General features: G+C 37.9%; 1 protein-coding gene across 2 annotated transcripts in view; it reads left to right on the plus strand.

Annotated features, from left to right (window-relative positions):
• Positions 1-1,230: 1,230 nt before the first annotated feature.
• The window catches only part of LOC114260761 (mitochondrial carrier protein MTM1), a 30,133-nt gene continuing 12,851 nt past the window's right edge, over positions 1,231-18,512 (plus strand). The window contains exons 1-8 of one of the 2 annotated variants that reach the window (XM_028200949.2): positions 1,231-1,828; positions 3,552-3,626; positions 7,855-7,980; positions 8,117-8,176; positions 9,032-9,202; positions 14,699-14,798; positions 15,611-15,702; positions 15,812-15,961. In XM_028200949.2, coding sequence (XP_028056750.2) covers positions 1,553-1,828; positions 3,552-3,626; positions 7,855-7,980; positions 8,117-8,176; positions 9,032-9,202; positions 14,699-14,798; positions 15,611-15,702; positions 15,812-15,961 — 1,050 coding nt within the window. In that variant the 5' untranslated portion in view covers positions 1,231-1,552. The remainder of the gene's footprint in view (positions 1,829-3,551; positions 3,627-7,854; positions 7,981-8,116; positions 8,177-9,031; positions 9,203-14,698; positions 14,799-15,610; positions 15,703-15,811; positions 15,962-18,512) is intronic. The other variant, XM_028200946.2, reaches the window with a different exon arrangement.

Below are 18,512 nucleotides of genomic sequence, written 5' to 3' on the forward strand. Positions count from 1 at the left end.
AAATTGATTGGACATAAAGAGAACTTTGTCTTACAACAATAGAGAAACATTTTGAACATAGAGCAATAATAGACAAACACAAAATTTCGAACATAAAGTGATAATGAAAGAATATAAAACTTCACTACAACAATGGATGAACATAATAATTTCACCACCATATGTAAACTATAATTTTTAAACCCCGCCAAATAAAGAGTTTCGAAACCATAGCATAATGAAATAATGCCACAAATATAAATGAAACTGATTAAAAAGAAAAACATGAATAATGGTAATTATCAAAATAGAAGTAGCAACAAAAATGAAACGTGTATATTATTTTTCTATATAATATATATGAATAATAGACACAAGGGTATAATAGTCCAACAAACAATATAAATCAGAAAAAAAAAGATCTCCTGAAATGAAAGTATAAATATATGGATATATAAATAGAAACTTCGGTTGCGTTTGGTAGAGTTTTGTAATTATGATTTAAGAGTATGAGTTGTATTTTGAGTTTGTGAGATTTGGAATTATGATTTGAGTGTGAAAAATTTGTTTGGTAAAGAGTTTTGGTTTGAGTGGGGAATTGTTGATGTGACATTTGATATTTGATGCAAAAATTTATAACTCATAACCAATATACAATTCAAAATTTTTTGAAGCACATAAATTTTTTTTAAAAATTTAAAAAATATTTTTTTTGATTATATAAAAATTAACATATCAATTGAAAAAAAATAATAATAAAATTTTACTATTCCGGTCAATCGGTTAGACAACCGGTTAGGCAAAATTTACAAAAAAAAAAAAAAAAATTCGAAAAGCACGCATGTGACAGAGTTATATGCAGAGTTTTGAAAAATTGATTCAAAAACTCTTACCAAACATAATATTCAAATATAAGTCTAGAATTATGTTTTCAAAGCACAGCCAAACAGAATCAGAACCCCAAATTGGATTTATCAATAATTTATCAACAACAATAATTCATCCCACTAAAAATATCACCACTAATTGCACTAATGCATTAAAAAAGTAAAAAAAAAAAAATAATACAACTCCAAGATCAAAACATCACATCATTAATGACGGGACCCACTACCACCTAATTAGTGGGAGCACTAATTAGTGCTCCCAGGCATTTTTCATTTATCAATAGGAACCCAAAATTAGATTTATCAATAATTTTTTTTATAATTAATTTAAATTTAAATAATCTAATAATTCATCATTTGATTTGACGCATGGGATGATGTATGCGCTGATGACGGTTATTCTCTCTCACTCTCTCTCTCTCTCTCTCTAAGAGGGGCTGTGTGTGTGTCCTCTCACCACTTCTTCATGTTTGGCGCCCTTTGTTCCAACGCCACGAATCTAATTCCTCTCTCTCCTTCTTCTTCTTCTTCTTCTTCTTCTTCTTCACACACCTCTCAATCTCCACAACTCAATAGCTCAAATTGATTCTGTGATTCTCTTCTCGAGTAGTAATTCACAACTTACTAGTTTCTGTTTTTACGCACAGAAAGAGAGAGAGATAGAGAGAGATAATTAGGTTTTGGGAATGGTGGGCACAACAAGACAAGGCATTCCTTCATGGATAAGCGCCGCAGCATCGCGAGGAGTTGAACTCGACGCAAACCTAACCACCTCTGTATCCGATAACATGGCGAGATCATCAGACGAAGAAATCGAAGAACGATCTTCGCTCCAATCTCAATCTCATCACCATTCCAAAACCCTATCGGATTTCAATTTAGGTTTTGCAGAGAGGGCTTTCTCCGCCGCGGGTGCCGCCGTCCTCTCGGCCGTCCTCGTTAACCCTCTCGATGTCGCCAAGGTACTTGTTTCTCTTCTCCCTTATAAATTCGTTGTTTTCAGCGATTTGTATTGGTTCTGGAAGATACCTAGTTGTTCATCTCTATTCATGTTTGAGAGATTGTTGGTGGTTATGTGTGATTTGAATGATTTGAGGGATAGGATACGGTTAGTTATTCACTATGCTTAGTTTCTTAGTCATGCATGGATGATGAGATACGCATTTGTTATAAACTTTGAATTGTTGTCTGCCATTGTGATTTTTACGCTGTGTTTAGTTGGGGAATTTAGAGATGAATTTGGAACGGCAAAGGAAAAGGAAAAATGCGTGTGAAATTGGATAAAATGGCAGTATATCTTATTCACATTTTATTTACCTTTTTCTTTTTCCTTTCTAAATTCCTTTTTAAATCCCCCAAATAAACACCGCGTTAATGTTAGATTAGTACCAAAAAGCTTAGGAATGGACCAACAATGTATATCGAGCTCTGTAACACCTTCTATCTCACCCAATTTTGTCTTGCACGTGGGGATTTAAACATCCATTTATGCAAAGAAGAAACAACATTATGGAGGTGTACACATTCATGCATATACGGACTCAGAAGCACGGACACTTCTATAGATGAAGCGTCTATGGACACTCGACAAAGCATGTCTAATACTTTTTCGATGTGTCTTAATTAAAAATGTAAATTTATAGTACCGGACACTTTATAATTCTCAAAAAAAAAAAAAAGTACCAGACACTTTATAAACATTTCGACGACACTTTTTAAACTTTTCGAACACGACCTATGTGATGAATATCTTCATAGTAAAAATGTTTTGTATTCTTTGAAATGCAACTTATTTACTCTAAATATGTTTTGAAACATTTATAAGATTAATATATCATGTTTATTTCTATATTCTACAACTATTTTACATTCTTTAGAATGTAACCAAAAGTTATGGAATATATTTTAATTTAATTAGTGCTATGTGTTTTTGTTTGTTTTTTTTTGGGTTACATTTGAATAAACTATTCATATATAATAAATTTATAAGAATATAAAATTTTAATGTATCCCAAGCGTGTCATGTCCTGTATTTTTTGAAAATCGACGTGTTAGTATTGTGTCACATGTCCACGTGCGTTGCTACAAAGAAGAAAGAGTGCAAGTGAGGACTTGAACCGAAACCCTTCCCCAAACTAAGCTCTAATACCATATTAGATCACCACTAATCACAAATGTTTAAGCAATTATGAAATTGGCCCAACAATCATTTCTTTTCCTTTCTCGCCTTGCAATCCAAATGGAGTGCTAATCCCCCTCCATGGTAAGATTGGTTGAATAGTATCATATCTCTGCTTACTTATAGTTTTAACATCCCTCTTTTAGCTCACCCCGTTCCTCTTCCCCGCCTAATGAGGTCAAATTATTGCTGTGTTCATTTGATTGGTTTATTAACTAATTGATACTCTTACTCGTGTCGTGGAAGTCAATTCCAGTGGCTTTTCGAACAGACCTCATTTTCCTTTGTATGTTTATTTCATACTTCAGTAACTGACAGTGATTGGAGATATCTCTTGTGAGTTGTTGCTGAATTCAAATTTAGTTTGATTTATATGAGTTGCCTCTGATATTCCCCCAATTCTGTGCAGTGAAAATTTCTAGTTCACTGATCATATTAGTTAACTGTTTCAAAATTGAGGATATAGTGAATTTGATTGGTTGTTATTTTTGCTGCCTGTTTTTCAGACAAGGTTGCAAGCACAGGCTGCTGGTGTCCCTTATGATGGTATTTGCGGTATGGCATGTTTTGAAACAAACACGGTATGTTTGCAAAGGATATTTATTGATTTCTTATTTGAATATATTTGTAGTCTGGCGGGACCTTACAAATTTGCATCAGATTGTTGAGCGTCTTGATTTCTTTGAACTTTAAAGAAGTGCAAGACTGAGAGGCACAAAGTATCACTAGGCCCTTGTAACTATCTTATTTTTTGATAATCTGTTTGGCATTCAACAATCATGCTATGCTTCCTAAATACTTCCCTGCATATCTGACTCGAATTCTGTTAGAATTTCCCATCTTTACCTTCACCTACTCCACTACACACTCCACTTCACCTACCTCCACTTCACCACACACTCCACTTCACCTAACCCACTATCACCTCCACTACACCTACTACTACATTTTCTTCTATATATAGATTGTATAGGAATTGTAATTTATCAAGATACACAATTCAATACAATCTATCAATAATACAATTCTCTCTATATTTTTATACATTAAATCTTGCATGGTATCAGAGCAAGGTTAAACAACTTAGTAATTCCGCCGGACAAACCCAAATTTCCTTCATTTCTTCTTCACTAGTAGTTCTGTATTTGGTTCTTCGACAACTCCTAATGTGTTTGGCTCAAGCACTGTTTTTGGTCTCAGTTCTTCAGCTTCCTCTTCGGAGACGAACTCCATTAGCACCAGTGGTGCCACTTCAAGCTTATTTAATTCCACTTGGCAGCCCACCAAGCCTTCATTTAACTCAACATTTAGTTCTGCGTCTCTGTCAACTGGGTTCTCCTTTGGAGCATCCTCGGTTTCTGTTGCTGCTACCAACAGTGCCCCTATGATGTTTGGTTCAACCGCTCCATCGCCAGGGCTCGCCTTTCAATTTGGTAGCCAACAACCAAATCAGAGCGCTCCGCAAAATCCATCTCTATTTCAGTCATCGGGTAGTCTAGAATTTGGTGCTGGAGACAGCTTTTCATTGGGTTCTGGTGCGACCACTGACTAGTCTGGTCGAAAAATTGTCAAAGTAAAACACAAGAACCGGAAGAAGTAAGACATTAATGTTGCAGGTAATTGGTTTCTTGGCCATCACCCACGGTTATATGGGTTAATGTGAAGATTATTGTTATTCTCAGTCTCAGGGTTCTCTTTTTGGCACCAGTGGTGGAACTGGGGTTGCAACTGTTACGCAGAGCATGCCAATTCACTTTGGGTCATCCACCACCCACTTTTGCCCCACCAGTGCATGATTCTCGGACAGGGTGCCAGGCACCAATACATGCCACTCTGCACCATATCATCCACCCACTTTTATTTTATTATATAATCCACATACCCATCATTCTTTTTCCCACTCAAATATATTATACTAGCCTTCATTGATTCCACTGGCTTCCAACACTTCATTTTATTTTTATTTTTATTTTTTTATTATTATTATTTTCAAAAAAAAAAAAAAAAAAGCGCAGAGGAAGATCTGCACACCAAACTCATTTTATTCATGTCGGGACTCATCCCAATCACCATGTTTCAACATACCAAAAAAAAAAAAAAAAAAAAAAAAAAAAAAAAATACAAAGAAACAACCACATTCACAGGTGGGATTTTTCTTCTCTACTCTGCCGCCGGTCTTTTCTTCTTGCCTCCGTCCTGGGCGGCCCTTGCCGGTGCTGCCTCCGTGTTTCCCACTCCACTGGGCACGATCACTACTCCCTGCTCCTCCACTGCAGTATATGGCGGCCCTCCAAATCGGAACATCACGGTGGCCTTCCGCTTCAGCTCCTTGTTTTCTGCCCTTAGCACGCTTATCTCTGCTCGCGCATCCTTATACATGCGTTGGAGCAGAGCCAGCTGGGAGTTTAAATGCTGCACCTCATTTGTCCTACTCTGCAGCCGGTTCGACAAATTTGTGACCGCCGTCATGCTTTCCACACATGCCTTCAGAGTATACTGATTTGCTTCCACATCCGACTGCACTGCCATTCTTTGCTCCACAGACCGCATCGAAAAGTTCAGCGGAGTAAACTCCGGGGCACTCGGTTGAGGTTCCAGTGCTACCGCTCCAGTTCTCTCTCTTGTTGACTCGTTGAGGTCGGGAAAGAGGGTGAGCAGACTCCGGGAAGACGAGGCCATTTTCTGGGCAACAAAGTGTTACAGACTATTTTCTGGGCAACAGAGTATTACAGACTATCTCTCTCCGCAAACGGAACTATCTTTCTCAGCAACACGAAGGATTTTTCAGAGGTTTCTCTCAGTTTTTTCTCTGCCTCAGCCTCTGCCTTCGTCTTGGTTAAATAGCCGAGGCTGCCACGCGCATCGCGCGCCTCTTGACGCCCGACAAACTGGCACGCCTTTTCATGGCACATCTTTTGATAAAGTGGACACGCCTTTTGATGGCACGTCTTTTGATGGCACGCCTTTTGATGGCACGCCTTTTTATGAATTGGGCGCACCTTTTGAGGATGCGATTTTTTAAGGGGTCCGACAAGACTCTGTAAACTGTCCCGACATTGATTCCGGTTAGCTCCTTTATGGGTCCGACAAGACTCTGTAAACTGTCCCGACATTGATTCCGGTTAGCTCCTTTGTGGGTCCGACAAGACTCTGTAAACTGTCCCGACATTGATTCCGGTTAGTTTCTACAAGGGTCCGACAAGACTCTGTAAACTGTCCCGACATAGATTCCGGTTAGTTTCTACAAGGGTCCGACAAGACTCTGTAAACTGTCCCGACATTGATTCCGGTTAGTTTCTACAAGGGTCCAGCAAGACTCCGTAAACTGTCACAACATTGTCTTCTACAACGGTCCGACATGACCCCATAAACTGTCTTCTACAACGGTCTGACACGACCACACAGTGTCTGCTACAACGGTCCGACAAGACCCCGTAAACTGTCTTCTACAACGGTCCGACATGACCCCGTAAACTGTCCTTCTACAACGGTCCGACATGACCCCATAAACTGTCTTCTACATCGGTCTGACACCACCATACAGTGTCCTCTACAACGTTATGACACCCCATACAGTGTCTTCACCAACGGTCTGACACGACCATACAGTGTCTCCTATCCTTTTTTATTTTTATGTATTTTCTTGTTTTGTTACTCTCTCCAAACTCAAGTTGGTTAGTTTCTCTCCTCCTTGAGTTTGCGGGGGGCTGTTAGAATTTCCCATCTTTACCTTCACCTACTCCACTACACACTCCACTTCACCTACCTCCACTTCACCACACACTCCACTTCACCTAACCCACTATCACCTCCACTACACCTACTACCACATTTTCTTCTATATATAGATTGTATAGGAATTGTAATTTATCAAGATACACAATTCAATACAATCTATCAATAATACAATTCTCTCTATATTTTTATACATTAAATCTTGCAAATTCAATGGGTAAATCCTCTTTGTTTTTGTTGCCATATATCTTTTCTATTAAATAGTCAATCCAAGTTGAATTAAAGCTGTAGTATACTAGTATCAATTCAATTCTCTAGTGTTTGCCTAATGCATGTAGTTTGTGGGTAATTTTGTGCATCCTCTGCAACGTAGTGTTGACTCAGAATCGGCTATGAACACCTTGGGATAATTTTTTCTCCACAGGGAGATCTTGCGTTACTGGAGTTGCATTTTGCATGCTGGTCATTGCTCCATAGTCGTAGGTGAAATCATAATCATCCCCTAATTAGTTGCATGACATCTATTGAGAGTATATCATAATAAACAACATACACCAAGGTCCAATTCTTACAATGTTAAGCTATAGCAACATAACATGGTAGTACTACTACCAACAAGAAGGAAAGTAATTTGATATTTTTAAAAAACAAATTTCATTTATATTACTGAGCCTAAAGGGGTTCTTTATTGATCTTTTGTTTTTTTGTTTTTTTTTGGTCACAATTTTGTATCAACTTTGCAATCATCTCATTGAATTTGGAATTTAATTTATCCAGGAAAACTGTTCCTTTTCTACCCAATGCTTATTATTATCAGTATGGGTAATGCTATGCAAAAAAAAAAAAATTGTACAGAATGATGTGATGTTTTGTGATTCTTTCATTTCAAGCAAAAAAACCCATCATTGTGACTTATAATTGCAAAATGCCACTACCACATCATTTCCGATGGATTTTATATATAAAAATTATATTGTAAATCATTTTTCTGTCAGTATTGGAAACTTGGATTCTGTTTGATAATGCCCCATACTGAATTCAGTTGATTAATTTTGGCTTTGAAATTGTTTTTAGATGCTTCCAGATATGAGGTGTCCTCCACCCTGCACTCACGCAGTTCTTGATGCTGAAACAGCATGTCCTCGGGATTGCTCTCGGTATAAAGGCACATTGGATGTCTTCTACAAAGTTATACGTCAGGTTGGTCAATTTATGTAATTAGCACTAATGCCATATCAGATAACTGTATATTCATATTATGCAAATTTATTGTTATGTTTGTATAAGATAAGGTAACAGTTGTTGTCAGGTGTTTAACTGGTATGGAAATGTGCAGGAAGGATTTGCAAGACTTTGGAGAGGCACAAATGCAAGTTTAGCATTGGCTGTGCCAACTGTAAGTCTATTCTGACTAAGGTTTTGAAAAACGGTTGCAGTTGTCGTAACGGTTGCGGGGTGTAAAGGCTGTAACGTAACGGTTGCGGTAATCAAAACCGTGAATTTTTTTTATTTTTCACACAATTTGAAGAAAACTTACTGATACACATTTTTTTTTTAAATCACATTTATTGGGGTTTAAAATAAATTTTGATCAATTTTTGTTAATTTTTAAGTATGATTCAATATATTTCATATTTTCAAATCACTATAAAAGGAGCTTTTTACATTTTATTTCAATAGTTAATGATTTTAAGAATAATTGATTTTAAATGGCTACAAATTATTTTTTACCAATATATGAACTAACTAAATAAAAAATATTCACAATTATTAAATGAAAGGATTATAAGATAAAAATTATGCCATAAATTAAAAAAAAAAATTATAAAGAAATTTTTTTTTATATAAAATTTTTTCTTTGGGCTTGGATCACTTAAATATTTGTTTTTTTTTTTTTTTTTGGTAACATTTTTTTTGTTTTTGAGAAAAGAAGCTATGCAAAATATTGTAAAAATGTGTAACGGTGTCTAACGGACCGCTACGGTTGTTACGTAACCCCGAAACGGCTGTTACGCATGCGAATTTCCATCACACCGCTATAACAACCGTAACGGGTGGCGGTAACCACCACAACCATTACGTAACGGCGTTACATAACGGTTGCAGCCGTTTTTTAAAACCTTGAATATGACAATAATATCTTTTTTCCTTCTTAAGGTTTCTTTCAGGGCCCCCACACAGATGTGATATGAGGTTTAGTTTTAGAACTTACTGATATTTGTTGTTTAAAAAAAAAAAACCTTCCAACCAGGTGGGGATCTACTTGCCTTGTTATGACATTTTCCGCAATTATATGGAAGAATTCACATCACAGAATGCCCCAAGCCTTACGCCCTATGTCCCCTTAGTTGCTGGCTCAGTGGCACGCTCATTAGCTTGTGTCACTTGTTACCCTGTTGAACTTGCAAGAACTCGTATGCAGGTATTACACGTTGTACATAAATGTCTTACTCGTATGCAGGTATTCCATGAACATAAATGTCTTTGTTTATATGCCCATGGAAAAGCATTTCACACGTGTCATTATAATTTATATGTGATGATGTGACATCTCTGGAAATAGTCAAGTTTTTGGGTCATGCGGTAGTATATGTACATATTTTGTAGTTGTACATTCTATCAGTACTAGAATCAGGTTTGATTAAGCTAAATCATAGTGTGTGGACAACTCTGTGAATTTTCTTGACTTAACTCGACCCAACCGAACTCAACTTTGTGACCCTAAGAAAAGGGTATTTGAAACGAAAAATGTTTGAGGGCCACAAAAAGTGTGGCTCAAATAGCTCAAAACTGTCAAAACGACGTCGTTTTGTGTCGTTTTACGCCCAAAACGACGTCGTTTTACGCCCAAAATGACGTCGTTATGGCAATTTTGAGCCATTTGAGCCACACTTTTTGTGGCCCTCTACCATTGCTCATTTGAAACATAGTTGTTGAAAAACTAATAATAAGTGATCAACTAGAGTGACATATAAACTAGCTTCATGTGAAGATAAAATCAAAAAGCTTTTGATTGCTATTGATAACATAATTGCTTTCCTAGGTAATGGGCATTGCTTTGGTGCAGTTGTTGCAGTTTGGGCAGCCAAGTGTTACCTGGTTTTAGGGCTGCAAACGAGCCATGCCGGGTTGAGCTTTGAAGTGCTCGAGCTTGACTTGATAATTAATCCAGTTCGAACTCGCCTTTCTTGCTATTATTTACCTTATTTAAATATAAAAATAATATATTTATATTATTTAATATATAAATAATATATTTATCCTGTTATTATGGGCCCACCACGCTTCCGCTGCGCAACTCTGATTCATCATTACCAGTTAAAATGATGTCATCAACATAAACAATCAAAATTGCAATTTTACTGTTTTTTGAATGTTTATAAAATATTGTGTGATCTGCTTGACTCTGCGAGAAGCCACAACTGATAACTGCCTTCCCAAAGCGTTCAAACCACGCTCTTGGTGATTGTTTGAGTCCGTATAATGACTTGTTCAATCTGCATACTCTGTCACTTCCAAGTCTCTGCTCAAATCCCGGCGGTAGGCTCATGAACACCTCCTCTTCAAGATCACCATTGAGAAATGCATTTTTAATGTCAAGTTGATGTAGAGGCCAATCTGAATTTACTGCAAGAGATAACAGTACTCTGATGGAATTTATTTTAGCAACAGGAGCAAACGTCTCCTGATAGTCGATCCCATAAGTTTGAGTGAAGCCTTTAGCTACCAGTCTCGCCTTGTATCTCTCAACGCTTCCATCTGCGTTACATTTTATCGTAAACACCCATTTACACCCAACTGTTTTCTTGTCTTTGGGTAGATCAACTATCTCCCAAGTACCACTTCTCCTTAAAGCATTCATCTCCTCCATGACTGCTAATTTCCAATTCGGATCATCCAATGCTTCCTGTATATTTCTTGGAACAAACAAGTGTGAAATCCTAGATGTGAAAGCTCTATGGTTTTTAGACAGTCTTTGATAGGAGAGGTAATTTGCAATAGGATGTTTAATGCAATTTCGGACACCTTTCCTAATTGCTATAGGTACATCAAGGTCGGAAATAGAAGGAATAGGATTACCTAAAATTTCGATGCCAGAACTCGGGTGGACATTCGGGTCATTAGGATGGACATTCGGGTCATTATTCCTCAGATGAAATCGCTTCCTAGTATAAACCTGAAGCTCAGGATTTAGATCATTTTGTAGTACTTCTCCCCCTAAACAAGAATCTTCTTGACTAGGCACCATAGAACTTGGTTCTCCTAAGTGATCATTATCAGACAGATGTGATTTTTGTGTAGGATAAATGACATTGGGGAGCGGGATAGAAATATCCCAAAAACGGTCTTCTACTCCACTTGTCTCCCCCTGAAGAGAAGTGTTGGGGAAATAGGATTTTGTTTCCACAAATGACACATCCATACTCACATGAAATTTCTTGTTTTGAGGATCGAAGCACTTATACCCCTTTTTGTTTGAGGAATAACCCAAAAAAACACATTTTATAGCACGGGGGTCAAGTTTTGAACGAAATTGACTGGGAACATGAACATAGGCAGTACATCCAAAAACTTTGGCGGGTAAATCAGAAAACAACCTCGTGTCAGGAAAAAAAGTTTTGAGACAATCAAAAGGTGTTTTGTATGTTAACACCTTTGTAGGCATCCTGTTTATCAAATAAGAGGCTGTTAAAATTGCTTCACCCCATAAATATTTAGGAACATGCATGTAAAACATTATAGCACGTGCTACTTCAAGTAGATGTTTATTTTTTCGTTCTGCAATGCCATTTTGTTGAGGGGTATCCCGACATGTAGATTGATGAAAAATCCCATTTTTTTTCAAAAACTCACCCAACTGCTCATTGAAATATTCTGTTCCATTATCAGAATGTAAAATACCAATTTTGGTTTGAAATTGGTTTTCAATCATATTGTAAAAATTTGTGAATAAATTTTTCACGTCAGATTTTTTATTCATCAAATAAATCCAACATAAGCGGGTATGGTCATCAATAAATGTAACAAACCATCTTTTACCAGAAAGAGTAGTGATTTTAGAAGGGCCCCAAACATCACTATGAATCAAATAAAAAGGTTTTGAAGCCTGGTAAGGTTTTGGCAAATAAGTAGAGCGATGAAATTTTGCAAAAATGCAACTTTCACAATGAAAAGAAGAACAATCAATCCCTTTAAATAATTCTGGAAATAAATGTTTCAGATAAAGAAAATTAGGATGTCCTAGCCTATAGTGCCATAGCATTATTTTTTCTCGAACAGAGATTGAACTGGTACTATTAAAGCTCTGAGCTTTTTTATTACTAACAGGTACTTCATCAAAGTAGTAAAGACCTTCAAGCATCCTAGCACGCCCAATCATCATCCCCGAGTTCTGGTCCTGAAATTCACAATGGGATTCAAAAAATGTAACACGACAATTAGAATCCTTAGATAGTTTACTGACAGACAAAAGGTTACAGGCTAAGTTGGGGACGTGAAGAACAGCATTGAGATTAATTTTCTCAGTTAGTTTAATAAATCTTTTTCCTGCAATAGGTGAAAAACTACCATCGGCTATTCTGATTTTGTCATGACCAGAACAAGGGAAATAGGTACTAAATAAATGGGAAAAACTAGTCATGTGATCGGAGGCACCGGAATCTATGATCCACGGAGAGAAGTTTAGGCAAGAGAAGGCTTTAGGATTTCTACCTGTTTGTGCCAACAAAACACTAGGAGTACCGGTTGAGGAGTTGGATTTTATCAGCTTTAAGAGTTGATCAATCTGCTCTTTGTTGAAGGGACCTGAATCGGCTTCATTAGCGGTAGGAAAGCCACGATTCTTCTCTCCTTGTTTGCTGCTTTTCCAGTTGACAGGTTTGCCATGAATCTTCCAACACGTTTCGCGTGTATGGCGAGGCTTGTTGCAAAAATCACACCAGACCCGTGGCTTATCATCAAACCTGCGCTGGTAATTTGCAGCCTTGTTGGCCGCAGCATCGCTAATTAAAGCAGAAATTTCAATTGATTCACCATTACCTTTTTTCTTAAGCATGACGCTCCTTCGGCTCTCTTCCCTTCTGACTTCAGCAAATACTTCGCCAATGGATGGGAGAGGAGGTCTGCCAATAATTCTTCCTCGCACTTCATCGAACTCAATGTTGAGGCCGGCAAGAAACTTGTAAATACGGCTGTCTTCCACAGTTTTCTTGTGGTGGTTGCAGTCGTCAACCGATTTCCATTCGTATGTGTTGAAGATGTCAAGATCCTGCCACAACCTTTTCAACGAATTGAAATATTTGGTGACGGAATCATCTCCTTGACGAATCTCTCCCAACTTCAAAGTTAATTCGAAAAATTGAGATTGATTTCCTAGGTCAGAATACATCTGACTAACATTATCCCACAATTCTTGTGCAGTAGTATAGCACATGTAATTAGAGCTTATATCCTCCTCCATGGAATTGACCAACCATGTCATAACCATGGAGTTTTCAGCGTCCCAATTGTCGAACAACGGATCATTAACAGCAGGAGCCTTCTTGTCACCAGTGATGTAACCGATCTTTCCTTGCCCACGGATATACATCCGGACAGATTGTGACCAGCGGAGAAAATTATCACCATTTAGGCGGATGGTGGTGATTTGGACAGAGTGAGAGTTGGACGTTTTCACCGGAATGGCAGCGACAGGGGTTGAAGTGGTTCCGGACGTGACTTCCGACATGGTTATGACGGTTTTAGGGCTGCTGTGTTTTTTGTTGCTCTGATACCAACTTAGAAAATATGAAGAAGAAGAACTCCGAAAATATGAGGAAGAAGGAATATATTTCAGTTATATTCAAAACTTCTTATCTTACAAGACCAAATGACACTCCTTATATAGGAGATATTACAAACATCATCATAACCCATTATATGCCACTTACATATTATATATTACCACTATCTACCACTATCATATTATATACATGCCACTATCTACCACCAACACCACTATCATATTCTATACATGCCACTATCTACAACCAACACCACTATCATATTCTATACATACCACTATCTACCACCAACACCACTATCATATTCTATACATGCCACTATCTACCACCAACACCACTATCATATTATATGCATGAACACAATTTCCAGCATTTAAATAAATAATAAACGAGCAAGTTTGAGCTCGGCTCGTTTATTAAATGAACCTAAAAGTTTGGCTTGAGCTCGTTTATTTACGTAACACATTGATCCCTTACTGAGTCGGGCCAAGCTCGCGAACAGCTTAGTTCATTTGCAGTCCTACGTGATTTCAAGTCCAAGAGTAGTTACTTTGCACAAATAATGCTAAGGGTTAGGTTTGTATCTAACTCACCCTTCTAGCACATTGAATTAATGGAACCAGCCCTGTTTTTAGTTAGGCCTCGTTTGGGAAGCGATTGGTTTAGCCAAAAAGCCAAAAAGTTACTAAATTAGCCAAAAAGCCAACAACCCATACCAAAAAGTCAAAGATTCTCTTTTCTCTCTACTTTTTGCACATCTTTTCGTAAAAAGCCAAAAAGTCATCCCAAACATACTAGTTTTTTTTAGCTCATATTTTAGCCAAATAGCAAAAAAGTTACTAAATTAGTCTGTTCCCAAACGTTAATCTATGGTTTTGTGTATACTCAGTTTTTTTTATTCAGTTTTTTTATCTTTTCCTTTTCTTTTTTTCAGTTCTGAAATTTGTAAAGGCAATATATACTTAGAAACTTCTAATTTTTGGATGAACCCCTGCCAAATTTTGATATTGGATGCTATGATAAAAAAAGGATTTGACTTCTTCCTTTACTACCTTTGCTGGAGATAACTTTTTTGATTGCCATATTAGTTTTTTGCTAAATTTTGTAATTCTAGTTTGAAATTCTTTTGGCTTTAGGCATTCAAAGAAGCTCAAGGTGGTGTGAAGCCTTCAGGAGTTTTTAAGACATTGTCTGGGATCGTCTCCCCAGTTGGGAGCGGAAACAGCCGTCAAAACAGTAAGCTGACCACTGGATTCAAATTTTAAAGGTTTTCTGCAAGAAACAACATAATTGATCGTAATCTATTAATAAGCATATTCAAATTTTGGCTGACTAATGAAGCGGCCATACTCATTACCCATGTTCCGAATTACTATCTGATCACTAGTTCAGGCCAATTCTTCTCAGTGGTCAACGTTTTATTTTTGGTGGATTCAATAATTTCGTAGTTATCATAAAATATGTTTCGAAGATCAGCTATAGATTTTAGCATAAAAACTTGTTAGGATAGTTGATAGAGTATAGAACCTTTCATTTTGCATAATAGTTCTGGATCCTCTTAAACAAATTAAGAGTTCAAATATATATTTTGCTCATTGAGATGCACAGGTAGCAAGTAGTAGAACCAATAATTCCTTTAATGTTGGGTGAAAGTAACACTCTGAGGTTAAGAGTTCAAATATATATTTTGGTGCATGGCTGACGTTTCAATATTATATATCTTTTCTTGACATCCACAATTGCTCATCTTAAGATATTTTACATGGAAAAATATTCAGAGTAGATTGTATTTCTCTAATGACTTTCCAAGCTCCACTCTTTAAAAATGTAATTTTTTTTTAGTTGCTCATTGAACAAGTCCCAACTATTAATTTGTAGCTTTTATGTCAGAACTTGCAAGTATGAGACACTGTTTCAACAGATCTCTGTTTTGATTTAATATTCTCATCCACTACCTAAGAAACAAAGAAAGAAAAAGGAATCTCGATCTCATTATTTGCATTTGGTTGCTTAGCTTCTGTTTCTGATAACATACTTTCATTGGGCAGTGCAAAGCTACCGCCTCTTGTGGACAGGCCTTGGAGCACAACTTGCACGTGACGTTCCTTTCTCTGCCATCTGCTGGTCAACCCTTGAGCCTGTGAGATTTCATTCTTTTATGAAGCACTGGGATAATTGTGGTTCTTACTCAATGATTTAATTGGGCAATAAGGATTCAACTTTATGTGATTTCTTTTGCTCCTGTGCAGATCAGGAGAAGAACATTTGGTCTAATGGGTGATGAAATCTGTGCAGCCAATATCCTGGGGGCAAACTTCTGTGCTGGATTTTTTGCTGGAAGCCTTGCAGCTGCTGCTACATGTCCCTTAGATGTTGCAAAAACTCGGCGGCAGATTGAGGTTGTTTCTCTAAACCGAGCTTTTTAGCACACATTTATGTTATCCAAGTTCTGCATTAACTATCATTTCAGTGTTGAAATTGAGAAGAATGATATAATCATAATTCATGAGTGAAAGAGACCTGTGTAATTGTCATGATTTATATTTCTCTCCACACGTGGAATATTGTAGTGGGTTCTGAGAGCTTATAGTAGGCTGGCAAAATTGTCATTTCCCCCCCTAACTAGACTAGGCACTAGGGCATGATCCATTAGTTGGCCTTCATGGCTTGGTCCTCTCATGGTTTTGAAAATCGGACCGGTCACCGATTGAACCGTCGACCAGTCGGAGTTCCAGTCCGGATATACCCTCTAAACCGTTCGAAGCTAAAAATCGGCCTATTTAGAGAGAACGGGGAAAACCGGCGGTTGAACCGGCGAATCGGTCAACCTAAAAGCCGGTTCACCGAGTAGATGAAACTGAAAATTTTGTTTTTTTTTAAATTTCTTCTAACTTTTTTTTTATTTATTCTTTTTTTCTTAACTAAAACAGAGTACATGAAGTGTAAATTTAGTAATAGTAATAATGAAAGCAGAGGAGAAGTGAAGATTGAGAAGTGTTAAGTGTTAGGGATAGTTTGGTCTTTATGTATTATTCTTATTAGTATAAGTAGTTGTGTGTAAGGGGGAAACCCTAAGTTTTGAATCAATAATCTATAGCAGCTTTCTCTTGTTCTATTCCTTCTTCTTCTTTTTCTTCTTCTTCTCATCTATACATTTAACATGGTATCAGAGCACTATCTTCCTCCTTGAAGATTGTTCCTTAGAGCCCCATATTGTTCCTGGTACGTCTGTTATAGCCCAAAAAAAAAAAAAAAAAAAAAAAAAAAAAAAATTTACAGTATGCTCGAAATTTAATGGGTAATCACCCTATAATCTCATTTTGATTGTTTGGTCATTATTGGTTGAATTTTCTAATTTTTTTGATTTTTCGTCAAAATTGGGTGATTTTTCAAAAATCACTGTTTGACCCTCTTTTTTCTGGTTTTGTCCCTTCTTCTCCTATCCTTGGGAGTCGACTGGAACCCTAGAGGGGTTTGTTGTCCCTGGTTTGATGTATTTTGGCCCTATCTTGGATTTTTATCGCTATTCAGATGCTCTGCTTCGGTTTTCTGACTAGTAATTGATCTGGTTGCTCTATTCTGGGCTTCTTTTGGACTGTTTTAGCCTTAGAAGGTGTTTGGTGTGCTGGTTGGGTGATTTGTGAACTTGTTTGATATCCGGCTTGTGTTTTTTGCACCCTCTTTTCTTATCTCATGGCAAACAGCTTGGGTCAGGACTCTAAGGGCAAGGAAGAGAGTGGACTGAGTCGTGGTCTGACTCTTGGTGATAGTCCTTCTCTCCAGATTAGTCCGGTCAAACTTAATGGTTTTAATTACTTGATTTGGTCCCGCTCCTATAGTCTTGCGATTGTCGCCCGGCGTTTGACTGGCTATATTACTGGTAGTAGTACCCAGCCACCTACTGAGGATAGTACTTTATCTGCTCAATGGATTTCTGAGAATGCTTTAGTTATGACCTGGCTCATTAATTCTATGGAGCCCACCATTAGTCGGACTTTTCTCTTGATAGATACTGCTCACAAGATCTAGATAGCTGCCTCTCAAATGTATTCTCAACAAGGGAATGATGCACAGGCCTATGAATTGCGTAAGACGATTAGGGGTTTGGATCAGAAAGATCGCTCTCTGGCAGTCTACTATGCTGAGTTGAGTGGTTTGTGGCAAGAGCTAGATTTCTACCAGAGTTTCCAGCCAGTTTGCTCCAAGGATGCCACTATGTTTCAGCAGGCTGTGGAGAAGGAGCGGGTGTATGACTTTCTTGCTGGTCTGAATTTGGAGTATGATCAGATACGGGTTCAGGTGTTGGGTCGCTCTCCGTTTCCTACATTGCGTGAGGCTTATGCCCTGGTTCAGCAGGAGGAGAGTCGTCGTAGTGCTATGGTGCATGCTCCTGTTCTGGATCGGTCAGCGATGGTTGTCGGCCCCAAGTCACGTGATGCTCCACCTTTTCTGCCTCCAGGTGGTGGTAAGGGTCCATTGGTTGATCGGGACCGGTTGAAGTGTGAGTATTGTGGGAAAGATAGACATGATAAAGAACACTGTTGGAAGCTGCATGGCCGCCCTACTTGAGGCCGTGGTCGTGTGGTGGTGTTCGTCCTCAAGCACATATTTCTGAGACTACTGCTAGTGCCTCGAATGATGCTAGTTCTATTTCCCCGGATGAGCTTCACACTCTCAGACGTTTGATGGCTCGACTTGATTCTTCATCTGCCTTAGCTCTTTCCTCTTCTGCCTCTTCCAACTTTGCTCACACAGGTATTTCTGCTAGTGCCCTCAGTGCTTCTTCGTCGTCTCCTTGGATCATTGATTCCGGTGCTACCGATCACATGACGGGTACTTCTAGTTTTTTCCATTCTTATTCACCTAGTTCTGGGTGAGATAAGGTTAGAGTGGCTGATGGCACTTTATCTTCTATCTCCGACAAGGGTTCTGTTCGTTGCACCTCTTTAC

The sequence above is a fragment of the Camellia sinensis genome, chromosome 2, assembly GCF_055761805.1.
Source record: "Camellia sinensis isolate YWXY chromosome 2, ASM5576180v1, whole genome shotgun sequence".
Lineage (NCBI taxonomy): Eukaryota > Viridiplantae > Streptophyta > Magnoliopsida > Ericales > Theaceae > Camellia > Camellia sinensis.